We start from the raw sequence: 22,278 nt of genomic DNA on the forward strand, positions 1-22,278 counted from the left end.
CCAAAAAATGGAAATGGTTGTGATTTTCCTGTGTCTACACCAGCAGATGAGAAGTAAGATAAGACTACCCAGTTATTTATTTATAGTAGTTCTGAACTCAGATGGAAATAATGTCCTTCATATGTTGCTAGACTTCAACTTAAACAGCCATAGCCGCTGTAGCAAATGATGTGGAATGCTGGAAATTGCAGTAAAAGAATACCTGTTGACCATAGGATTTCCACTATAGTATAAGTGTAGATGGCCACTGTTTTTCAGTTTTGCTCATTGTTTTTCTTTAGTAAAAGCAAAACCACTGTATTTTTCATTAGTTCTTAACAGTGATGGACCAGTTGGAAATGAAAAATCCCCTGTGAAATGTAGGGGGAATCATGGGAGATTTAGGGACCACAAAATGGGGTTCTATGTGTTGTCCTGAAATTTGCTTAAACAATACTGGCTAGAAAAAAGGTCTCTTTCCTTTTGAATGCAACAATGTTGAAATTGTTTTATTAAAAATGTAATGCCCTGTAACAGAGTGAAGAAAGCTCAGTCGAAAGGCAAAAAAACAAAAACAAAAAAACCCAGTAAAAGAGAACTGTGGGAGACAGCAAAAAAGCCAGGTGAAGAACACTGATAAAGAACAGCTGGGTACTTGGGAGGGATGTGTGATGAGAGGGTGGGGCTGGGGGAAAAGGACTGAAGGAGGTAATGGGGAGATGGATGGAAGAAAGGAATTGGAGGTGCTGCAATGGCAATTTATTTACAAAGAAGAAACAATATACAGCAGAGTTCTGGTTATCCAACATAAACAGTCGGGTGGAATTTCGGATAATAGGGAGGCCCTATTATTCCCTCCGCCCAGCGCCCGCCCTGTTTGGGGAAGCTGGATGCGTATTGCTAGGCAACGCGCACCCGGCTTCCCCAAATTGGGGCTCTGGGTGCTTGCCGAAGGGAAGATTCTCATCCTCCCGGCAAACACATCAGATAATACAGTAGGTCGAATAACCGGAAGTCGGATAATCGGAACTGTACTTCATTGCTTTCTGTGTAGACCAGCATACCTGATGTTTTTAGGACTATCTGCCAGAGAACCGTTATCACTGGCTTCATCTAGTGTTTATATTAAGCTGCTGAGAAACAAGTAGCTATTTGTTTTTCCAAAATTTGGCTGGAACTTTTTAAAAATGTGAGACAAGGCTTTTCAGGTTTCCCTTCCCATGAAAGACGGTTAATCTGCTAAAGCCCCCCACCCCCACCCATGAAGAACATGTCTATATCTACCAGACAGAAAAGAAGGGTTGCTCTAACGCAAGAGTGTCCAACCATTTGGCTTGTCTGGGCCACACTGGAAGTAGACAAATTGTATTGGGTCATACATAAAGAACATTAACACTAATTTTAACTGGTGAGCCAAAAAAAAAAAAGGTCCATGCATAATTTTCTTTATATCACACCCCACAGATAGCAAAAGAATAGTCCTTACATAATAATCCTAGTGATGTGCCACCTTGTTCGGAGGTGCTTTTAAAATTGTCCAGGAGATTGTGTATTTGCAATTATTATGCAAATTATAGATAACACTCCAATATTTTAGACATAACATCCTCCATTCCATTCCATTGTTGTCTAACTGCTCAATCAAGTTACAAAAAATGCTTTAAGTTAAGTTTATGATTTTGCGTTGGGCCACATCCATAGGCACCCTCAACCTCAGGTTGGACAAGGTTGCATTCTTTCCTCTACCCTCATTGTTGGTTTTCGATTTTACATTATGTCATTTATGAGGAGAAACATATTCTATTTTAAAATGACATTTTATAAATGTAAATATTAATGTAGATGTTAAACTTTGTGGTAAAGTGCTCACCTGTTCACTGTAATTCTCTTCCTTATGCATGATAGGTTTCAAAAGAAGTAATCACACAGAATATGTTTATGAAACAAACATTTCAAAGACTTTGTAAAGAAACCAGAAATTGCTTTCGGAAAGTTCTGTCAAAACCTTTGCTGGAAAATTGTTCTTATACTATTAAATTTTCTTTTCCATGGGAACTTGAGGTTTGTATTTTGGAATTATTTTCAAAACTTTGTCAGGTGAAAGTATTCCCCCCCCCCCCTTTATAAAAAGCATCCTGTTTGTTTTAGTTCCTGTTCTCATTTTCTTTGTATCTCCCAACATTAGGCATATTTTTTCCTTCTGCTGCACCTTATGTACACAAGCCTACACATTGTTTCTCATTTTAGTTATGTAAAAGTTGATTCATTCAGTTGATGCCCTTCTAAGCAATGGTAACCAGGAAAAGGAGAGAGAGAGAGAGAGAGAGAGATTCACTTAATATTCCAATTTGCAGAAATGTTTTTAGCCCATCCAAGACAGGTGCTGCTTTGCTTCTTTAATATCACATAATTTTAATCTAGATAGGAGAAAGTGGCAAGGGAACACTGAATGAGCAGAGCATATATCTGCAAATTCATTCCATTTTCTTAACATCGCTTGATCAAGTGTAGAGAAGAGGTAGATAACGTGACACACAACATCTTCTGTCATTACTTTTAGTTGGCTGTGCTAGTTAAGGTTAATATAAATTGCAGTCCAGCGGCATTTAGTCACAAAATGTTCACTCCAGTGGATCAGAAAAGGGGAAAAATACAAACAGATAACAAAGTGAGAAATTGTTTCGTTATTTTAGTTCAAAGTGATGTATTTATTTGTCAAGGCAGAATGAGTTACAGGAAGTACAGAAGAGGCTTCTTTCAAGAATTCAAATGTGTATTTCTGTCTGGGGAAAGGGAGCATTACCTGATCTGCTCAGCATGGGTTTCCACATTTCTCTTCTCTGTTATGCTTGATGTATTGTTTTATACCTTAGAGGGCATATTTTGACTCCTTATAAATGGTGGTGATGTATTCAGAAGCTGAAGATGCTAAAATTGTAGCATGTTAATGAATAAGTGTCCCAGGCTTCTTGCTCCTTTCTCCCCAAATTTAAGTTGATTTTGACTTAAAATAATATTTTATTTCCTAGGTATGGAATCATTTTTTGCAAGTAAGCTTTTGTGATAGAGATTTCACAGATGAATGGAAGAAAACACTAATTGCAGAGATTGAAGGCAGGATCAAACAGGTATCAAGATGAATTTCATATACTGTAAATACCATTCTTAGATTAAGCATTTTATGTAAGTCTCCAATAATAGAACTTACTCTAAGTATTCTGTGGCTATATATTTCTTTCATAATTGATCATTAAACTTCAGTACAGAATTTTGTTTCTTTGATTTTTTTTTATCCTTATGTAACTTTCCCCCTTTGTTTTGCTGTACCATTATTATATTAAAAAGATTGGTTTGAAGGAACAATTAAAACCTATATTGTCCAAAAAAATTGTAGGAAGAACCAAGAGAATTTTTTCAAACAGTGGAAAACAAACAAAGCAACAATGAGTCTTGAATTTTTTTAAAAAAAAATGAAGACTTCAGCTCAGTCATGGACAAACTAAGGCCCGCTGGCCAGACGCAACTCTTATGTCCAGCCCTCCTGGATATAAGGGCTGCATTCTTATGCCGGAAGTATAGGGGAGGATGGCATGCGGTGATGGGAGCAGTCCGGAGTGCTCTCTGCCGCCATGTGCCTTCCTAGGGCCCTCCTCCCAGGATAAGGATGGGGCAAGCAGCCACTCCCTGTTTTGCTGTCCTCTCAACAAAGGAAATGGCCTGAGGAAAGAAGGGGACACCTTTCCCTTCTCATGATGGGGTGAAGCCCTGTCCTTTGGTCAGGAGAACGGCTTGAAAAAGGGAGACACCAGCTGAAAAGACTTTGTTGCTGTTTTTACTGGCGTCTCCCTTTCTTGTCCTTCTCTCATCAGAAGTGGCGAGCCCTCTCCTTCTCCAGAGATTACGGTCCAAGGCAGGAAGCATCTGAAAGGGCTGTGGAGCCCGTTCAAACTGCCTGCCTTGGCCTTCTCTCGGTAGAAGGATGGGGGGAGACCCCCCCCAGAGCGCTCTCAACCACTGTGTGTCTCACCCTCCTGCATAAGGATAGGGTGAGCAGCTCCATCCTTATGCTTGGAGGACAGCTTCAGGATAACCTGCCCCCAGCCCTGCAACCTCCTGGCCTATCCCCTCCCCTGCTGTCCTGAGCCCCTCCCATCTTAGCCCTGCCTAGTCCTGCCCCACCCCTTCCAGGCCCATCTCCCAGCCCAGCCCTCCCAACTGGGCTCACAATGTGGCCCCAGGGCAAAAAAGTTTGCCCATGCCAGCTTTAACTGGTAGCTGTATTGATTTTCTGCAGCCCTGCTGTTAATTGTAAAGGTGTCAACAGTTGCCTTTACTTTCTCCCCTCATTATCTTAACAATTCCAAAATCTTGCCCTCATTATCTTAACAATCCTAAATTATTACCTGATTTTCAGCAAAGCTAGATACAGTAGAGTCTCACTTATCCAACATAAACGGGCTGGCAGAATGTTGGGTACGCGAATATGTTGGATAATAAGGAGGCATTAAGGAAAAGCCTATTAAACATCAAATTAGGTTATGATTTTACAAATGAAGCACCAAAACATCATGTTAGACAACAAATTTGACAGAAAAAGTAGTTCAATACGCAGTAATGCTATGTAGTAATTACTGTATTTATGAATTTAGCACCAAAATATCACAATATATTGAAAACATTGACTACAAAAATGTGTTGGATAATCCAGAACGTTGGATAAGCGAGTGTTGGATAAGTGAGACTCTACTGTATAATGCAATTCTGTGTGCTATATTAGAGGCTAAATTCCAACAACTTCAATATAATGCTTTTGTCAAGTAGGATTAGTAGTGTCCCTTTTCCAGTTTTTTTCCTGTACCTTCTGCAAGGATGATAGATCAGGGTTAATAATACCATTAATTGGCAGGTTTCCAGGAAGATCTTTGGACTGGGACTTGAGACAGCTGTTGAGGGATTCTGAAAAAAAGTAATCTTGGAGGTTATAAAGTTCTTTCTTTCTCTCATTAACATTTGTAGAGCTATATTACACAGTTGATCATAATATTGAGAGTTGTTTCTGCGTTCATCATATATGATCTTTTAAACATCCGACCATTTTTATAGAACAAGGAGGAATATGCAAAATTTGCTTATTTAGTTGTCGCCTTATTCTGTTTTTAAATCGGTGTTAATTGCTTCTATATTGGCCATTTGTAGTTTATATTTGTTTTATTATTGTTACTTATGTTTTTAATTTTTTTAAAGTAAATTTTTATTGCAAACATTTATAATATTGTGATTACAATAACATGACATAATATAACAGTGGAGAAGAAACCAAACATAAAAAAGTTTTAAAAAATTAAAAAAAGAAAAAACCCACCCCACAATGAAAAACTGAACAAAACAGCCAGCAGCAACAAAAAACCAACAAACAAACAAAAAGAGAGAAAAAAAAGAAAAAAAGAGAAAGGAAAGCCTTCCCAACACTCATTACATAATTCACGATAAAGACACACATTTATTAAAATTGACTTCCATCTATTATCTGGTGTTCTTTATATTGGTTCCCTTGGTATTTCCAATACCTTCCATTCTCCTATCTTGGTTCTACCTCTGTTCATTTACTTTTACTCTTAGACATATCTATTGCCCTTCTTACTCGTTTTTTATATTATTACTTTACATTTTTCATTTCTTAAGTAGTTTTTGACCAATTTCCAATCTGTCTGTTTTTTTTTATATTATTACTTTACATTTTTCATTTCTTAAGTAGTTTTTGACCAATTTCCAATCTGTCTGTTTTTTTGGTTTGCCCTGTGTATCGGATAGTAAGTATGTTAGTTTGTCCATATTCATAATTTCAAAGATTTTATTGAACCATGAATTAATATCTGGTCTATTTTTCATCCTCCATTCCTTTGCGTATGTTATTCTTGCCGCAGTTATTAGGTAGTTAAATAAGATTTCTTTATTTTTGTCTTCTAGATCTAACATCCCTAATAGTAAAAATTCTGGGTCTAAGTTAATTTTAATTGACAGGATCTTTTGTACTCTTTGGTGTATTTCTTTCCAAAATTCCTTAGCTCTCTCACAGGTCCGCCAACAATGATAATAGGTGCCTTCATGATCCCCGCATTTCCAACACTTGTTGGAGGTATTTTTGTATATTCTGGAGAGTTTTTTGGGGGTTAGATGCCATCTATAGAAAAGTTTTACCCAATTCTCTTTTAGGTCTGATGAGTACGTATATTTTAATCTTTTACTCCAGCATTTCTCCCACTGCTCTATTCTAATTGGTTTCCCTATGTTTTTTGCCCATTTAGCCATACATTATTTGATAAAGTCCTGCTCTGTTGCCCACTCTAATAATTTTTTATAAAGTCTTGTTATTAATTTAGAATCTGACTGTATTATTTTATCCCAAAATGTCTCTTTATCTGCGAATCCTATTTTCTTATCTCTATTGAAATGATCTTTAATCTGGGCATATTGGAGCCACCCTATGTTTTTGTATTCCTGATTTATCTTTTCCTGTGTTTTCAGTTCATGGATTCCCTTAACCTTAATTAGAATATCTTTATATTTTGGCCAAATTGTTCCTCCCATTTCTCTTCTATGACAGGCCTCTAGAGGGGATATCCATAGAGAAGTTCTTGTGAATATTCTTCTCTTATATTTTTCCCATATTTTTATTAGTGATAATCGAATGAAATGATCTCCGAAGTTTTTTTTCAATTTTTCTTTTGTCATACCACAAGTAGGCATGCCAGCCTGTTCGTAAATCTACCCCTTCTAGCGTCAATAATTTTGTTATTTTTAACATTGTCCAATCTCGAATCCACATTAAGCCGCAGGCCTCATGGTATAATTGTAGATCGGGAAGCCCTAATCCCCTCTTCTTCTTTCATCGGTCATGTATATTCTTTTAATTCTAGGTTTTTTGTTCAGCCAGATAAATTTGTTTATATCTTTATTCCATTTTTTGAATCTTACTAGGTTTCTAATTATCGGGATACAAGAGCATTTTGGGTAGTATTGTCATTTTGACTGCAGCCACTCTTCCCATTAGTGATAATTTGTGTTCTTTCCAATTTTCTAATTTTTTCTGGATGTCTTTCCATCTTACATCATAATTATTCTCTATTAATTGTGAGTTTTTGGCTGTTAATGTTATTCCTAAGTATCTTATCTTTTTACTGATATTAATTCCTGAAGTTACTACTAAATCTGATTGTCTTTTCTCTGTCATATTCTTTGTTACAAATATAGTTTTATCTTTGTTAATTTTAAGTCCTGATATTTTCCCAAAGGTATCAAATTTTTCTAGCCAAACTCCTACTGTTTTAACCTTCTTCTATTACACATATTAAATCGTCAGCATATGCCTTAATCTTATAATGTTCCTTTTTAATTTTTGCTCCCTTTAACTGTGTATCGTCTCTTATCGAATTGATTAATGTTTCTAATGCAAAGATGAACAGCAAAGGTGAGAGCGGGCAGTCCTGTCTAGTTCCTTTTGAGATTTTGAACAATTTGGATTCTATTGTGTTGACTCTTATTTTGGCCTCCTGTTTGTCATAAATTCTGTTGATTGCATTATTAAATTTAAACCCCATGTCTAATTATTTAATTAATAATTTAAAAAATCCCAATTTAAACTATCGAAGGCCTTTTCCATATCAATGGCAAGTAGAGCTATTTCTTCTTTATTGCTTTTTTCGTAATACCCGATGATATTTATAATTTCTCTGACGTTGTCCTTTAATTGTCTCCCCAGTAAGAATCCCGATTGTTCTTCCCTTATCCAGTCCCTCAAAACTTCTTTCAACCTATCAGCTAATATACTTGTAAATATTTTATAGTCTTGATTTAGGAGTGAGATCGGCCTATAATTCTTCACGTTTTGGGGGTCTTGGCCTTCTTTGTGAATCATTATTATTGTAGCATACTTCCACGATTCTGGCATCCCATTGTTTTCCAGAATCCTATTCATGATTTTTTTTAGCTGTGGAGTTAATTCTTCAATAAAAACTTTATAGTATATCCCGGTGAGTCCGTCTGGACCCGGAGCTTTGGTCCCCTCCATTTTCCTGAGTGTTTTTTTTATTTCTTGTTCTGAAATTTCTTTATTTAATATTTCCCTTTGTTGTTCAGTAATTTTGCCTAATTTTTGTTTGCCTACGAAGGCCGTGATTTCTTCCTTTTTTATTTGGTCCTTAGTGTATAATTTGCTATAGAATTTGTTGAACTGTTTGGCTATCTCCTGTTCGGTGACATAATGCTTCCCTTCCGCTTTTATTTCCAGTATGTATTGGGTCTGTCTTTTTTTTCTAATCTTCCAGGCCAACGTTCTGCCTGGTTTGTTAGCATATTGGAATTGCTTTTGTTTAATATACCTAAGTTGTTTCTCAAGTTCTTCCGTTTCTAAGTTTGTTTTTTTTCTTTAGGATTTCTACTTCTTGTTTTACTCTTCTGTCTCCTGGGGTTTCTTTTAATTTTTTTTCTTTAGTTTTAATTTCATCTAAGATTTTATTAAGGGCTTCCCTTCTTTGTTTGTTTTTTTGGGCATTCTGTTGTATAAAATGTCCCCGCATTACAGCCTTGCTGGCATCCAATATTTCTTGCTGGGTGACCTCCCCGGAGTCATTTATCTTAAAATATTCCGTAATAATTTTTTTGTTTTTCTTGATATCTTCTTCAGATTTTAACAGATTACCATTTAATCTCCAGGTACATACTTCCTGAGTTTTGTTTATTGTAAATTCTATGGGGCAATGGTCTGAGTAATTTTTTGGCAATATTTTAATTTTTGAAATCTTAGATATTAACGATGTTGACATCCATGCCATATCAATGCGGGACCATGACCTATATCTGTTTGAAAAGAAGGTGTAATCCTTTTCTGACGGATGGTGGATTCTCCATGTATCCTTTAAATCCCAATTTTGAAGCAATTTCAAAAAGTTTATCAGTAGTTTTCCTGTCTTCATCCTCTTTTTCAAATTAAAGTCCCCTTTTTTATCCAATTCTGGATCAATTATCCCATTAAGATCTCCCATTATAATTAATTCTTCAAATTCTTGTCCAGCTAATTTTTCCTTTAACGTTTTAATAAAGTTTGTTTTTGAGTCAGTTGGGGCATATACATTACATAATAAAAGTATTTTGTTATTGATCCTGATTTTTACGCCGATCATTCTCCCATCATCGTCTTTAAAAGCTAATTCAGCTGCCAATTTGGGATTTATATATATTACTACACCTTTTTTTCTCTCCGATGTTATTTGAATCAAATCTGCTAAAAGTTGAGTTACAGCTAATTTAAGATTTTCTCTTGGTTCTTCATGAAGGTTTTTTATTCTTATTTGAAGGTCTAGTTCCTTTTGTTCGATTTTTTCCTGTCTTGCTTCTAATTTCGCATTTTTCATTTCCAGCATTTCTAATTTTTGTTCAAATTTGTCCTGTGTCTTTTCCATCTTCTGTTCATCTTCTTTAATTTCTTTGATACTTTTTTGAATTTCATTCATTTCCTTTTTTATTCCTGTAAATTCAGCTGATAAGTCTCTTTGCATGTTCAGCATTTGATCTTGTAGTAGTCTTTGATTCTCTGTTATTTTCTGGAGTTCCTTTATAATATCTTTTAGGTTCGGCTCCCCCGGTAGCGAGTTCCTTCTTTCAAACATTTTTATGTCCTCCATTTTTGCTCTCTGGGTCACCATTTCTTATTTGATTGTCTCAGTTATTCGTTGAGTTTTGTCTTACGTACTCTGATTTGGTATCTTGTTATATGTCCAAGTTCTAGTTAGTCAGTTATTATTAGATGTCTCAAGTAGTTTGACGGCTTAGGTCCAATATTGTTTGACGTCTTCTGTCCTGTTGGGTGTACCTGTAGGACTTAATAATTAATGCACTTATACAAGAAGGAAAGACTGTTGTATTAGGTCAAAAAAGATATCAATTAAATAAATTTAAGTTTACCGTATCAGCGAGAGAGATAAAGGTCTAATTATCATACAAGTCCTACAAGCTTATAATTTTGTCCTGGTCTTTCTTAATCGTGCTAACACTTGGATACAATATTTTTCCTTTAAGCTATGTTTGCCCTTCTTAATCCCCTAGTCTAATCATACAGTCCAGTTAATACCCTGCTGTGTTGCTTCTGATAATGTCTATCTTACTTTCCCCAAGTTTTGTTCCTCTCAGTGTTACCAAATTCCAAATAAGTCCAAGTAAGTCCGAAGTTAAAAGTTCAGGGGGAAAGACCTTAGGCCCCTCTTCCTGTTCTCTGTTGGGTTTTTATCTTGTAAACCCCTTTATATATTTAATTGTTCTGACCCTTTAGCTTTCTTTTTATTTTGTTAACCCCCTCCTTTTTATGCCCCTATTGTAGTCTCTTGGTATCTTATATACTTATAGTATCTTAGTATTTTTTTTAAAAACCGCTCTGGGTCTTCACCGGTTGGTCATCCTTTTTACCTCTTTCTTGTTCTTGCACCTGCTCGCTCGATTCCTCAGTTCTTCCGTTCATCTACTTCTCTTCCTCGTCTGTACTTGTGTGACCGTCTTCTTCTCGTCCTCGCCTACGTCTGCTTCTCGTCCTAGATTTTATCGGCGTCCCTCGTCTGCTTCTCGGCCTTGTTAAATCAACTCTTGTCTTCTCAATACAAAATTTATTTTATTGTCCACTATTGTTCCCACCGGCCAGTTTCTTTTCCACTGGCCAGTTTCTTTTCCGTTTCTTTGGAAGATCCCTTCCCTTTTTGCTGCTCTGGGAGTAAGTTGTTTCACTTTCTCGGGCTCTCTGACTCCCTCTTTCCGGACCCGTCACTGCTCCCCCTCCTCCTCTGTTCCGTCCTCTCTTGTCTTCCCTTCCTGCTGTGTTCCGCAGTTCTTTCCGGACCTCCTCCCACCAATCTTGTTATCTCATGTTGAGCATCAGTGGAGCTTTGCAGGCATGTTACTGGAGTGTTGTTGGAGCAGTGCACCGAGACACAACAATCTTCTCAAGGTCGACTTTGACCTTCTTATCTAATCTTCTGGGCGGAGGATCGTGGGTTCTTTCTTGGCTCCCCCCCCCCCTCTTACCAGATGTATGTATATATAACAATGTATAATTTATCAAATCTTTCCGAATAAATTGTATAGATCTGTTGACCAAAATTTCTTGGGTACTGTTTTCTCTCAAATACAGAAAATACTTTTGGGTTATTCTTCTTGCCTGTTTGCTGACTCTCAAATAGTCCGCATTAATAATCCAGTTGATCCACTAGCGCAGAGCCCTCTGCTTTCTTATTCCCGAGGTGCTCCTTTCCTCTTTCTTCGCGTTCCAAATTGTCTCAGTTTCTTCTCCCTTATTTCTAAAGCTCTACCTTACACACCACATAGATTTCTGTTTCTTACACTCACGTTTCGTACACCCTTCTTCATAGTCTTTGAAAAGCACGGCTAGGCAGCTGTAAGCGGGATCGGATTTCTTCCGCCCGCGCAGCCTCGTCTCGTCCGCTACCCTTTGGCCCCTCGTCCGGATCCCTTTGACTATTCTCCTTGAGGGAAAACAGTTCTTGGGATCATCAGTGGGGGTCCTGGGGGGTTTAGCTACTCCTTGAGCCTCAATCCGCTCTAGGAGGGGAGCTTCTGCTCACCTTAGACGATTGGAGAGGCTGGTGCTCACGGAACTCTCAGCCAGCCGCCATGCCGCCGTACCCGGAAGTTTTTAATTTTTTTTATTTACTGGTCTTTTGGCTGTAATAAAGATTTTGCTTGATTGAGATCAGATATGGTACTTGGTTTTCCTTGGAGCAATAAAAGGTTTGAATGTTTCAGCACCTCTTAGTGTTGATTGAAGCTGAGAGAGATTTGTTTCTTGGTCTCACTCTGCTAGGTGAAGATGCAGCATACCAAGGCTATTTACATGCTCTGCAGTACACAATCTAAAGTTGCAGAAATGTTTTTTCATAATAATAAAAGTAATTCATACCTAATTCATGCTAAGAGAGAATAATTAGTTTACTTTTGTTGAACTAAATTTCTTCATTACTTACTTGTTTTTCCTCTTCCGATTAATCAAGTGATCAGGCTTTAAAAAAATTCTTCCCCAATAGGAGACGTCTATCCATCGCATTAAAGCCTATTGCTGTTGCCTTAAAAACTTTGAAGAGCTTGATCCACTGATTAGCAAAGCTTTTGAGGATTGTGCAATAGAGGCTATTAATTCAGCATGTCAGGTAATGTGTCAAATACTAATGGTTTTAAGACATGCACTGGTACCCAGTTGGTAGGTTATGGTGCTGTAAGTCCAATTTACACCATTATATTGTCATTGTTTTGGTGATTGGAGAGACTGGAATTCATAGTGATCAGCATCCTCAAGCTTACTATTTATTTGCTACAGTCCCCTTCCCCTTGCCATTTGCTAAACGGTTGAGGGTGGAGGAGTGGTAGAGGTTTTTCAGTTTTTGCTGTGGTAAAGATAAAGTGCTGATGTCTACTTTGGAGCTCCTCCTTCTCTTCACCAGCCATTGACTCCTTAAATTGTTCTGAGTCAGATAAACAATTTATATATTAACCATTATTCTTTGTAAATGTATCCTGTTCAGGTACTGATAATGTCTAAGTCATTATCAGATGTCCTTATTTCCAAATCTCACACATTCTGAGATGTTTGTTAAAACAGTTTGCAATGTGGGAGAGGAAATATTCCAGCCTTCACAGTGAGCAATTCTGTGAACAGCAAGTAGATGGGATTGGGTTGTACAAGAACTTCATAGTAATCTCTTTAGAATTTAAGCAGTGTAGCAAAATTCCAATAGGTTTGTGTATTATCCTATAATAATGGGCATGCTTCTGTATCTTGTATAGGAACACAATAATCTTCTGGACTTAATATCCAATTATGATCTAAACAAGCTTGGAAAACTTGTATCTGCTGTCATCACAAAATCATGGCCAACTGATGAGTTGGGCAACACTCAGAGAGATATGGAAGATGTGCTGAATCACCTTCTTGTCTGGCCAGACATCAAACATATTTTCATCTTCAATGGTAATAGTTAGCTTTAAGTGTGTGCTGGGGGGAGAGGGTGGCAGTGTGTCTGGGACTGGGAGAAAATCTGAAGGAGTGGCTTCTGATATTCATGTTAAAACTGAAATTTGGTGTGTGAATTTTCCTTCCTTGATGCCTGCAGTGAAGGACCACATTGTTGCTGTTGTTAAGTTGTTCGTATATATCTAATCTTGCCATCCTGGCATCGCATATACAACACAAATAATGAGCAACCTCACAACCTCACAAATAATGAGCAACCTCACAAGCATCCTCACAACCTCTGAGGATGCCTGCCATAGATGTGGGCGAAACGTCAGGAGATAATAGTTCTAGAACATGGCCATACAGCCCGGAAAACATACAACCCAATGAGCAATTGAACAAAATGCAAGGCTGGAGAGAGATGCAAGGGTCTTTGAAATGGTGGAAATCCAAGTATAGTGCTCAGCACAAATGAATATCTCACATCATTTCACGAATCGTCATGTCTGTCTCCAGACTTCTGCAGAGGAGGAGATCTCCGGGGAGCCTGACAGCTGCTGTGTTTGCCTTTTGAGGTGGTGGCTGCCATGCTCTTGCTCATTTATTCACAAGATAAAAGTGGGCATCTTGTGGGTCTTGAAATGACAGGAGGCATGGATTTGTGTCAAGCACTATGTTTGGATTCTTGCTATGTCACAGGATCTCATTACATCTATGTAAAAAAAATATCTAAAAATAAGGACCACTTGAAGCATTTTGAAGGATTTTGCACTGGATATACTTAACCAGTATAAACTAACAATAGAATTAAAAATAGTTATAAATCTTGATGATTTACTGCAAGCCAGTGGACCTCTTACAACAAGGGATTGTGAAGCTGTCCTGAGTCCCCCCCCTTTGGACTAGCTGAATTTTTCCAAGCATTCTTCAATGTTGTGTTACAGTAATCCAAACTCCATATATTCTTTGTGCTTTATTTTTTTATTTGGAAAAATAATTGATCATATTTTTAAGACTGGGTAGATAAATGAAATATGACAAACTATTGGCAGTGGTAGTTTACCTTGTACAGATTGAGCAGCCCTTTTCCAAATGATTTACACTACTTGCATATACATAATGAGTTATCTTGGAGATGGGACCCAAGTGTAAACATGAAATTCATGTGTGTTTCATGTACACCATATATAAATAGACTGTTTTATAGGGTTGTTGTATGTATTCCGGGCTGTATGGCCATGTTCCAGAAGTATTCTCTCCTGACGTTTCACCCACATCTATGGCAGGCATCCTCAGAGATTGTGAGGCATGGAGAAACTAGGCAAGGAAGGTTAATATATATCTGTGGGAAGTCCAGGGTGTGAGAAGAGTTCTTTGTCAGTTGGAATGTTGCGTGAATGTTGCAGTTAATCACTCTAATTAGCATTGGAAAGGTTTGTCTCTTGCCTGGGGGGCATCCTTTGTTCAGAGTCATTAGTCATCCCTGCAACATTTACGCAACATTCCAACTGAGAACTCTTCTCACACCTTGGACTTCCCACAGATATATATTAACCTTCCTTGCCTAGTTTCTCCATGCCTCACAACCTCTGAGGATGCCTGGCATAGATGTGGGCGAAACGTCAGGAGAGAATACTTCTGGAACATGGCCATACAGCCCTGTGATCCCGGCCATGAAAGCCTTCGACAACAGACTGTTTTATTTGTGTATGTTGAACCATCAGAAAACAAAGCCACCCATATTGATGATTTTGGAGTATTTCAGATTATTTCAGATAAGGCATATTCAACCTGTATATAGTTATTTCAAGGTTAAATGAGGAGGAAGCTAACGATCAGTTTAGAGCCAATTTTAATGATTTTCTGCTTGGCTGTAATGTAACAGGTTCAAATAGCAACATTTTGGAGAAACTAACTGATGAGGCTCAGGAGCTAATGGCTGTTGCAGACTCGGTATATATGAATATTACAGAGAAACTTAAAACAGGAGGGATCCTTGTAAAACATCTGGAACAAGTTCAAAAGTCCAGGAAGCAGTTTCTGTCTATTTGTGAATTAAGTAAGTTTGTACAATTTTTGTCAATTTGTGAATTAATGAACTGGTACACACACCCACTCACACACACATATGGTAAAATACCATACATGGTAAAATGTCATAATGTAGGATATTCTAATCCTATGTTTAGTTGCACTTCAGTCAGCTGGTAGAGTAATGCATCATTTTTATGTTTGTATGTTAATCTATCTATCTATCTATATATATATAAGAGTGATGGAATCGCGGCACCGAGCAAAACAACTAAACTACAGGCACCCCAACCTCGAAATTTGACCACACAACCCATCATCCACGCCTCTAGGTTGATACAACAAAAAATCCCGTCAAAAACCTCCACGGGGCCTTAAAACCCCAGCTGTCAGCCTGGCTGGAAGGCCCCATGGTGGTTGGAGGAGGGGCCTCCACACGGCGGGGCTGTGGAGTAAAAATTGTCAGGGGCCCGAGCAGCCGTGGAACAACCCCCCCTCCCCCGCGAAGAGCCACCGCGGCCTCCTCCATGTGCCAGAGGCCGGAGGGAGGCCACGCCCCCCCCCCAAGAGCCACCTCAGCCTCCCGCCAGCCGGAGGAATGCCGTGAGGTCCCAAGGTTTCTTTTTTTTTTTGGATGTTGAGGCCTGCAGAGCCGAAGGTGGGGGGACCTTCCAGAAAGCCCCCCCCCCCCCACAAAGACCACCTCCGCCTCCTCTGTGCCCCACAGGCCTCAGCGCAGCCCCGGCCACAAGAGAGCCGGAGCCCGAACCTTCCCCCCCCAAGAGCCACCTCCGCCTCCTGCCAGGCCGGAGGGAGGCCGCAAGGCCCAAGGTTTGTTTTCTTTTAACAATTTATTTTCTTTTGGAGATAGAGGTCTGAAGGCCGGGAAGCGCCGCAGCCCCAAGGAGGGAGGCCGCCAGGCCGCAATGTTTTTGTTTTGTTTTTTTTTTAGATGGAGGCCTCCAGAGGCGGAGAAAGAGCCCCCCCCCCCCCCCCCGCGGTGTCCTAAAGGGTCCTAAAGCCTCCCTCTCCTTTTCCCCTCTTCAGAGGAGGGCCCTGCCTTCCCAGCCTCAGCTGCCTGGACCTCTCTCTCTCTTCCGCCTGCCTGTACTCTCAGGCAACAAATATCATATCTACAATTACGTGATGTAATAATACAGAACAATATATCTCTAAAATCAGGACATTAAATAAAGAGAAACACTCTGAAAATGGGAATTCCAGAAAGGAAACCACCAGGGCCAGCTAACACCTCCCAACAAAGGATTCCCCCAGGCAGGAAGCAACCAGGCTTCCAAACTACAAGGCTATTCAGTGCTGTTCAACCTAACCAAGCATCATTTCCCCTTCATAGTACACCCTCAGGGTTTCAAGCCATGAGGCTACTCCATATCATTCACCCTGCCCAAGAAAGGATGCCCCTATGTAGAAAGCAGTCAGTCTTTGAAACACCAAGGCTATTCAGTACAATTCAAATTGGCTAAAAAACCATTTCCCTGCAACACAAGTACCCAGCCTTCCAAGCAGCAAACCTATTCCATTGTATTCCACCTCACCAAACAAGGATTCACGTAAGGAGAAAACACCCAGACTTTAAGGCTGCAAGGCTATTCACTGCTATTCCACCTGGTCAAGAAATGATTCCCATCAGCCACAGCAACGCGTGGCTGGGCACAGCTAGTATATATATATATTGGTTTTAGATGATGTAGGTTGGTGACATGTTTTGATAAATATTACCTAATGTGAAGCATCTCCTGTTCATGAGAGAGTTTTTGAAAACACACTATTAAAACATTCTGTGCAAAAATTTGCTGCCTGACCAATCAAGAGCACTGTTGCAAAAAGTTTGAGAAACTAAATTGAATCTAACAATACAAAACAAACTAAATTGATTAGGTATTTCAGCCAAGTAAACCTAATAACGGTCTCTTGTTTTTTGTATAGCTCAGTTTTAGAACATCTACTTAGATGTTCCTTATTTTTCAATAGGGATTATTTTGAAATAGCTGTACATTGGATTGTTAAATATTAGAAATGGTAAATCCTATTTAAAAATCTGGAGCTAAACCCACTTGTAATGTCAACTAAAGTAGTCACATTAAATCGAACACATGTAGTTCCCATTGTTATAGTAAATCTACACTAGTTAGAACATAAAGATTGGTCTCTGATGTTTTAAAATGCACAAATTGATAAGTATTTTGTAAAGATGAATGTACTAATTATGCAATTTCATTTCAGAGAACAGAGATCTTTCTTCAGGGGATAGATCAGATGATAAAGACAAACTAGAGAAAATGCTTGATTTGAGGTTTCAGGAACTACTGGCTGTCATAACAGAGAGAAAATACTTGGGGTCCCTCCTAGATATGTGCAGGAAAACACAAGATTATGTAAAAGGTAATTTTAAACAATATGAATGTTTTTCTTTGCAGTTAATTGTTAATTGGTTCCTAAACTGTGGAGTTGAAATATAGCAGGCAATGAAATCAGAAAGAAGCAAAAAGTAATTATATGTAAAAAAACATAATAACTAGGAGGGAAAGTGGGTAAAATGTAAACTGTAATATTCTTGGCATTTGTTATTTAGTGCCATAATGTCAATCATTATGAAGATAAACTGAAAAGTTAAATCATTTGAAACATTAATTCCAAGTTGTTCTTTTGACATTTCCAGTGAATATCACTGACCTGGAGGAGAAGCACAGTGAAAATCTGGCATCAAAAACTTTGAGTGATATTGTGAATGTGAGACATTCAATTTCTTATAGCTGTGATAAAATAGAGACTTATTACCATTTAAGCCCAGCCCTGAAGAGTATATCTACAACTGTGGACCGTTACAAAAACAGCCATGTCTTCCAGTATTGCTGGGAATGGGCAGCCAAGCATCCGGTAAACAAAGTTGAGAATTTGTTCGAGGAGGAGGAGGTTGCCACTTTAGATCTGGAAGAAGTGCCTGCCTTCTTGTTTAAACCTTGTTACGATGAATTCTGTAGGCTGTATAACTGTCTAAAATCTGGAGAGCTCATGTTTTCTGAAGTGGATACTCTTTTCAAAGATTTTACTAATCACTATGAAGAACTAAAAAACGATTTTCAGATTATGTGTGGTCTCCGGTCTCAAGATCAGGGTGCATGGATAAGTGAAAGGATTCAGCAGATCCAACAGTATCATGAATTACATTTGGCAGTAGACTCAGCTAAGGTTATTGACAAAGTCAGAGAAGATTTGAACCTCTCTGGTGACTTCAAAGTTCTGCAACAGTTACTGTATATTGTAAGTACACCTCTTTTAACTGCAATTCAATAAAATTACCAGTAAGCTAAAATGTTTTGAAAATGTATGGACTCTTCTAAAACGACGAAAACAGATTTTGCATTGCAGATTTTAGTAGAAAAATGTAATAATCTGCATAGTTCATGTGGGTTAGATGCAGTATTTTTAGCTATTTGAAGCAATAATGTTTGCTTCTCTGTGTACTGCTTTTTATAATAGACCAGTATAAATTTTACAGTTCTGGAATCTGGGCTTTCTCTGTTTTTAGTCATCTTTTTGTCCAGACATGAAGGGTATTCGCTAAAAGAGATAGGATATTTTCAAACAATTCTTTTTGAATGACCGTATATACTCGAGTATAAGCCAACCCAATATAAGTTGAGGCACCACAAATACTGGAAAAACTTAGTGATTCGAGTATAAGCTGAGGGTGGAAAATGCAGCAGCTACTGGTAAAATTCAAAAATAAAAATTGTCTCTGCCTCTTTCTTTCTTTACTTACTTCCTGTATGCTTGCTTTGCTTTCTCTTTCTCTGTCATGGACCTGGTTCTGTTCAACATTTTTATTAATGACTTAGATCAGTCATTCTCAACCTTTCTAATGCCACAGCCCTTTAATACAATTCCTCATGTTGTGGTGACCCCCAACCTTATTTTCATTGCTATTTCATAACAGTAATTTTGTTACTGTTATGAATCGTAAAATAAATATCTGATATGCAGGATGTATTTTCATTGTTACAAATTGAAAATAATTAAAGCATAGTGATTAATCACAAAAACAATATGTAACGAATCACAATAATAATGGAGGAAAAGCGGAAGGAGGAGAGAGTGAAGGAAGGACTTGAACAAGAAGGGAGAAGTAGCCACAGAAATAAGAGAGAAGCCATGAAGATAGGAAAGAAGGAAGGAAGGAGTTGAACAAGAAGGGAGAGGGAGCCACAAAAATAAGAGAGAAACAGCAAAGGGAAGAAAGAGGGAGCAGTCTTCCTCCTGTCCTCCCTCCCATCTGCTGCTTCCTCCAGGGCATCTTGCAGGAAGAAGAAGAGGAGGTGGCAAGGAAGGCCGAGAAGAGGAAGGCTGCTGCTGCTGCTTCTCCCATGGTGCTGCTTCTGCTGGCTCCTTGTGGCGGGTGGGCGGGGGACTTTAGGAGCCTGGCCGCCATCCTCCTTCTCTTCCTCTTCTTCATCCTCTTCTGAAGCAGCGACAGCGGCGACAACAACACAACGCTCAGCCTGCAGCTGCACTGCCGCCGCCACCGCTGCTTTGGAAGCGAAGAGAAGGATGGCGGGTGGGCACCTTAAGTCCCTGCTGGTGGGTGCCGGACTTCTTTGCCGCCGCCTCCTCCTCCTCCCCACTTGTTGCCACTCGTCCTCCCCTTTCTCTTCCTCCATGGCCAGTCGGCCTAGGAGGAGGAGCGGCAGCATTGGAATCATCCTTCTCTTCCGGCCTGCTCCATGAAGGTGAATACCAGGCCTGGGCTTTGGAGCCTCACCTTGCCTCCAGGCTCTGCTGCCCCTTGACTAATATAAGCTGAGGGAGGATTTTTCAGCCCAAATAGGGCAGAAAAAAGGCTTATATTTGGGTATATATGGGTAAATTATCTTCTTTCTTTCTTTGCTTATCACTGCAACAAACATGCTGCAGTGATAAGCATGTTTGTTCTACAGAAAACAGGAAAAAAAACTAAACAAATGAAAAGAAAGTGACAGTCTGATGCTCTAAAGTTTTCCCACCTGCCTCATGGCCTATGTTTTTTGCTCCTCTCATGAGATAAATTAGTTTTCCTTAGCTTATTTTACCCCCGCCCTCACCAAAACTCTGGAGTTATTAGCTCTATTAGAAAGAGTTCCAGGCAAAGCGTAACACTGGCAGTGGCTGCTGCTTCTCTCTTCTGTTGACACTGGGCTCCTGAATTTTGGAGGATGACTATCACAGCCTTTTAATGTGTGGGCTTTTGTGAAAGCTGTATAATGTGAGTCATGATGAAAAACCGTTGAAAGGGTAATTCATTTGAAAAATTACCAGCAAGTTATGACTTTTTAAAATGAATATTGTTGAAATGGAGAAGTGCAGTGATTTTTTTTAAATTTTGCTTCCAGGAGGAATAGATGTTTCCCCTTTTGCAGAATGGTTGCCTGTTTATATCTTTGTTTTATCCTGTGTTAAAGAAACATCACATTTACTGCACATATTAGAGACTGCAAGGGAATGTTTACTACATCTTTATAAAATCATAGTGTGGACTATTTAGGAACAAGTAGGCAGAGAATTTGTTTGGAAAATGAACCTCCAGAAGAATCTTAAGATAGAATAGTATAGTGATTTTTTGTTGCTCAGGCAGTATAGTTGCAAAAAGTGCCATGGAAAAGTCATAAAGATGCAAACTTCTTAAATGGCAAAGAGGAAAAGTAGAGAACAATTAGCAGTAGGCTTTCTCAATCTACTTTTGAATGTATTCAAGATAATCAAGTTTTCATTTGTATATCTGAGGAAAAGGTTAGAAAACCAAGTTCTTCTTGTCTAGATATGCCTGACCATCTTTGAATATATAGGAAATTGGATGAAAGAGAAGAGTTTCCGTACTCTTCTTAGAATCATAGAATTATAGGGTTGGAAGGGACCACAATTGTCACCGAATCCAGCCTCCTGCCATGCAGGTACACGCAATCAAAGTCATCCTGACAGATGGCAATCTAGACTCGTGCAACATAAAGGTGGAAGATTCCATGGCAATAAAAAAAATCAGGAATTGCAGATTTTATCCATGTTATTTTCATTTCAGACTGATGAATTTCAGTCCTTTCAGAACGAAAAACTCTCCTCCATGAGCCCTGCATTGATACATGCTAAAAGGTTGCTGCAAGGAATCACCGAACCCCGCCGTAGATGTCTTGAGGAGATTGCACTCCGGAGGGATTTTGTCAACTGGGTCAAAGAGGCTTTGGAAGGTAGAACAGATGCACATGCACAAAACATAATATGCAACCCTCTTATAGTACAGTTGGGAAGATTTGGTTATGTAGTGGGATGTTGACATTATGTTTTTTCTTCTTTGTTCACATTTCTACATTCCATGCTTCTATTTTCTTGTATGCATATATTCATCCATATTCTTGTTCATACACAAGAATATGTCCAGAAGGTAAGAGCCTCTGCAACAGCACTCCTGCTGCCTGCCTTCTGGACCACAAGAACTGCAGAAACTGCTACTGAGTAGGCCTACCTGCAAACTGGGCGTGGCTCCCTGCACCTGCTGTGGCCTCCACCTGGGGGCTGCTGCTTTTGGGTGTGGGTCGTTGGACCCTTTAAGAGCCCCCTGACTCCAGTGGCAGAAAGAGTCCAGAAGGTAAGAGCCTCTGCAACAGCACTCCTGCTGCCTGCCTTCTGGACCACAAGAACTGCAGAAACTGCTGCTGCTGCCTATTAAATATTCTGCTGGACTGGCACTTTTGAGCACTGGAGCACCTTACTGGAAAAACTTTGATTGATGGAATTGAGTTGAACCACCTTATCTTATACATCGTTCAACTCCTGCTGACCTGTAAACTGCCCTGTAAACTAACTATTAGACTATATGCGAGCACTGAAGCACTTTAGTTTATATGTGCTGCTGTCTCTACCATCTGTTATGAGTTCCAACTGTGCTATTAATTAAGGCATTAATTTTAAGGGGCAGGGAAGGTGGGTAGGAGGGTGGAAAAAAATGAGTTCCTTCTGATCTTATCTCGTAAGTACATTTTAGCCTTAGAACTAACTTGAGTACCTTACTAAAGGCTGTGGAATCATCCCCTTTATTTGGCACGTGTCACGTTAGCGGTATGATAAGATCTTGTTCATATTTAACTACTAGCATTACCGCTGTGATGGACCATGGAGAGAGGGGGGCATGTATCGGCTGGGGGGCCCCTATTGAAGTAATTCAGGGAAGGGGGAGATATGGGAAAGGGAGGCATAATTTAATTCGGCCTAGG

At 39.1% G+C, this 22,278-nt stretch overlaps 1 protein-coding gene across 4 annotated transcripts in view; it reads left to right on the plus strand.

Annotated features, from left to right (window-relative positions):
* Positions 1–22,278, plus strand: part of rnf213 (ring finger protein 213) — a 164,878-nt gene that overhangs the window by 53,855 nt on the left and 88,745 nt on the right. For all 4 annotated transcript variants that reach the window (XM_062970800.1, XM_062970802.1, XM_062970801.1 and 1 more), the window contains 8 exons: positions 1,885–2,040; positions 3,009–3,107; positions 12,063–12,185; positions 12,820–13,003; positions 14,874–15,047; positions 17,264–17,422; positions 17,700–18,301; positions 21,090–21,255. In XM_062970800.1, the coding sequence (XP_062826870.1) occupies positions 1,885–2,040; positions 3,009–3,107; positions 12,063–12,185; positions 12,820–13,003; positions 14,874–15,047; positions 17,264–17,422; positions 17,700–18,301; positions 21,090–21,255 (1,663 nt within the window). The remainder of the gene's footprint in view (positions 1–1,884; positions 2,041–3,008; positions 3,108–12,062; positions 12,186–12,819; positions 13,004–14,873; positions 15,048–17,263; positions 17,423–17,699; positions 18,302–21,089; positions 21,256–22,278) is intronic.

The sequence above is a fragment of the Anolis carolinensis genome, chromosome 2 (genome assembly GCF_035594765.1).
Source record: "Anolis carolinensis isolate JA03-04 chromosome 2, rAnoCar3.1.pri, whole genome shotgun sequence".
Classification (NCBI taxonomy): Eukaryota; Metazoa; Chordata; class Lepidosauria; order Squamata; family Dactyloidae; genus Anolis; species Anolis carolinensis.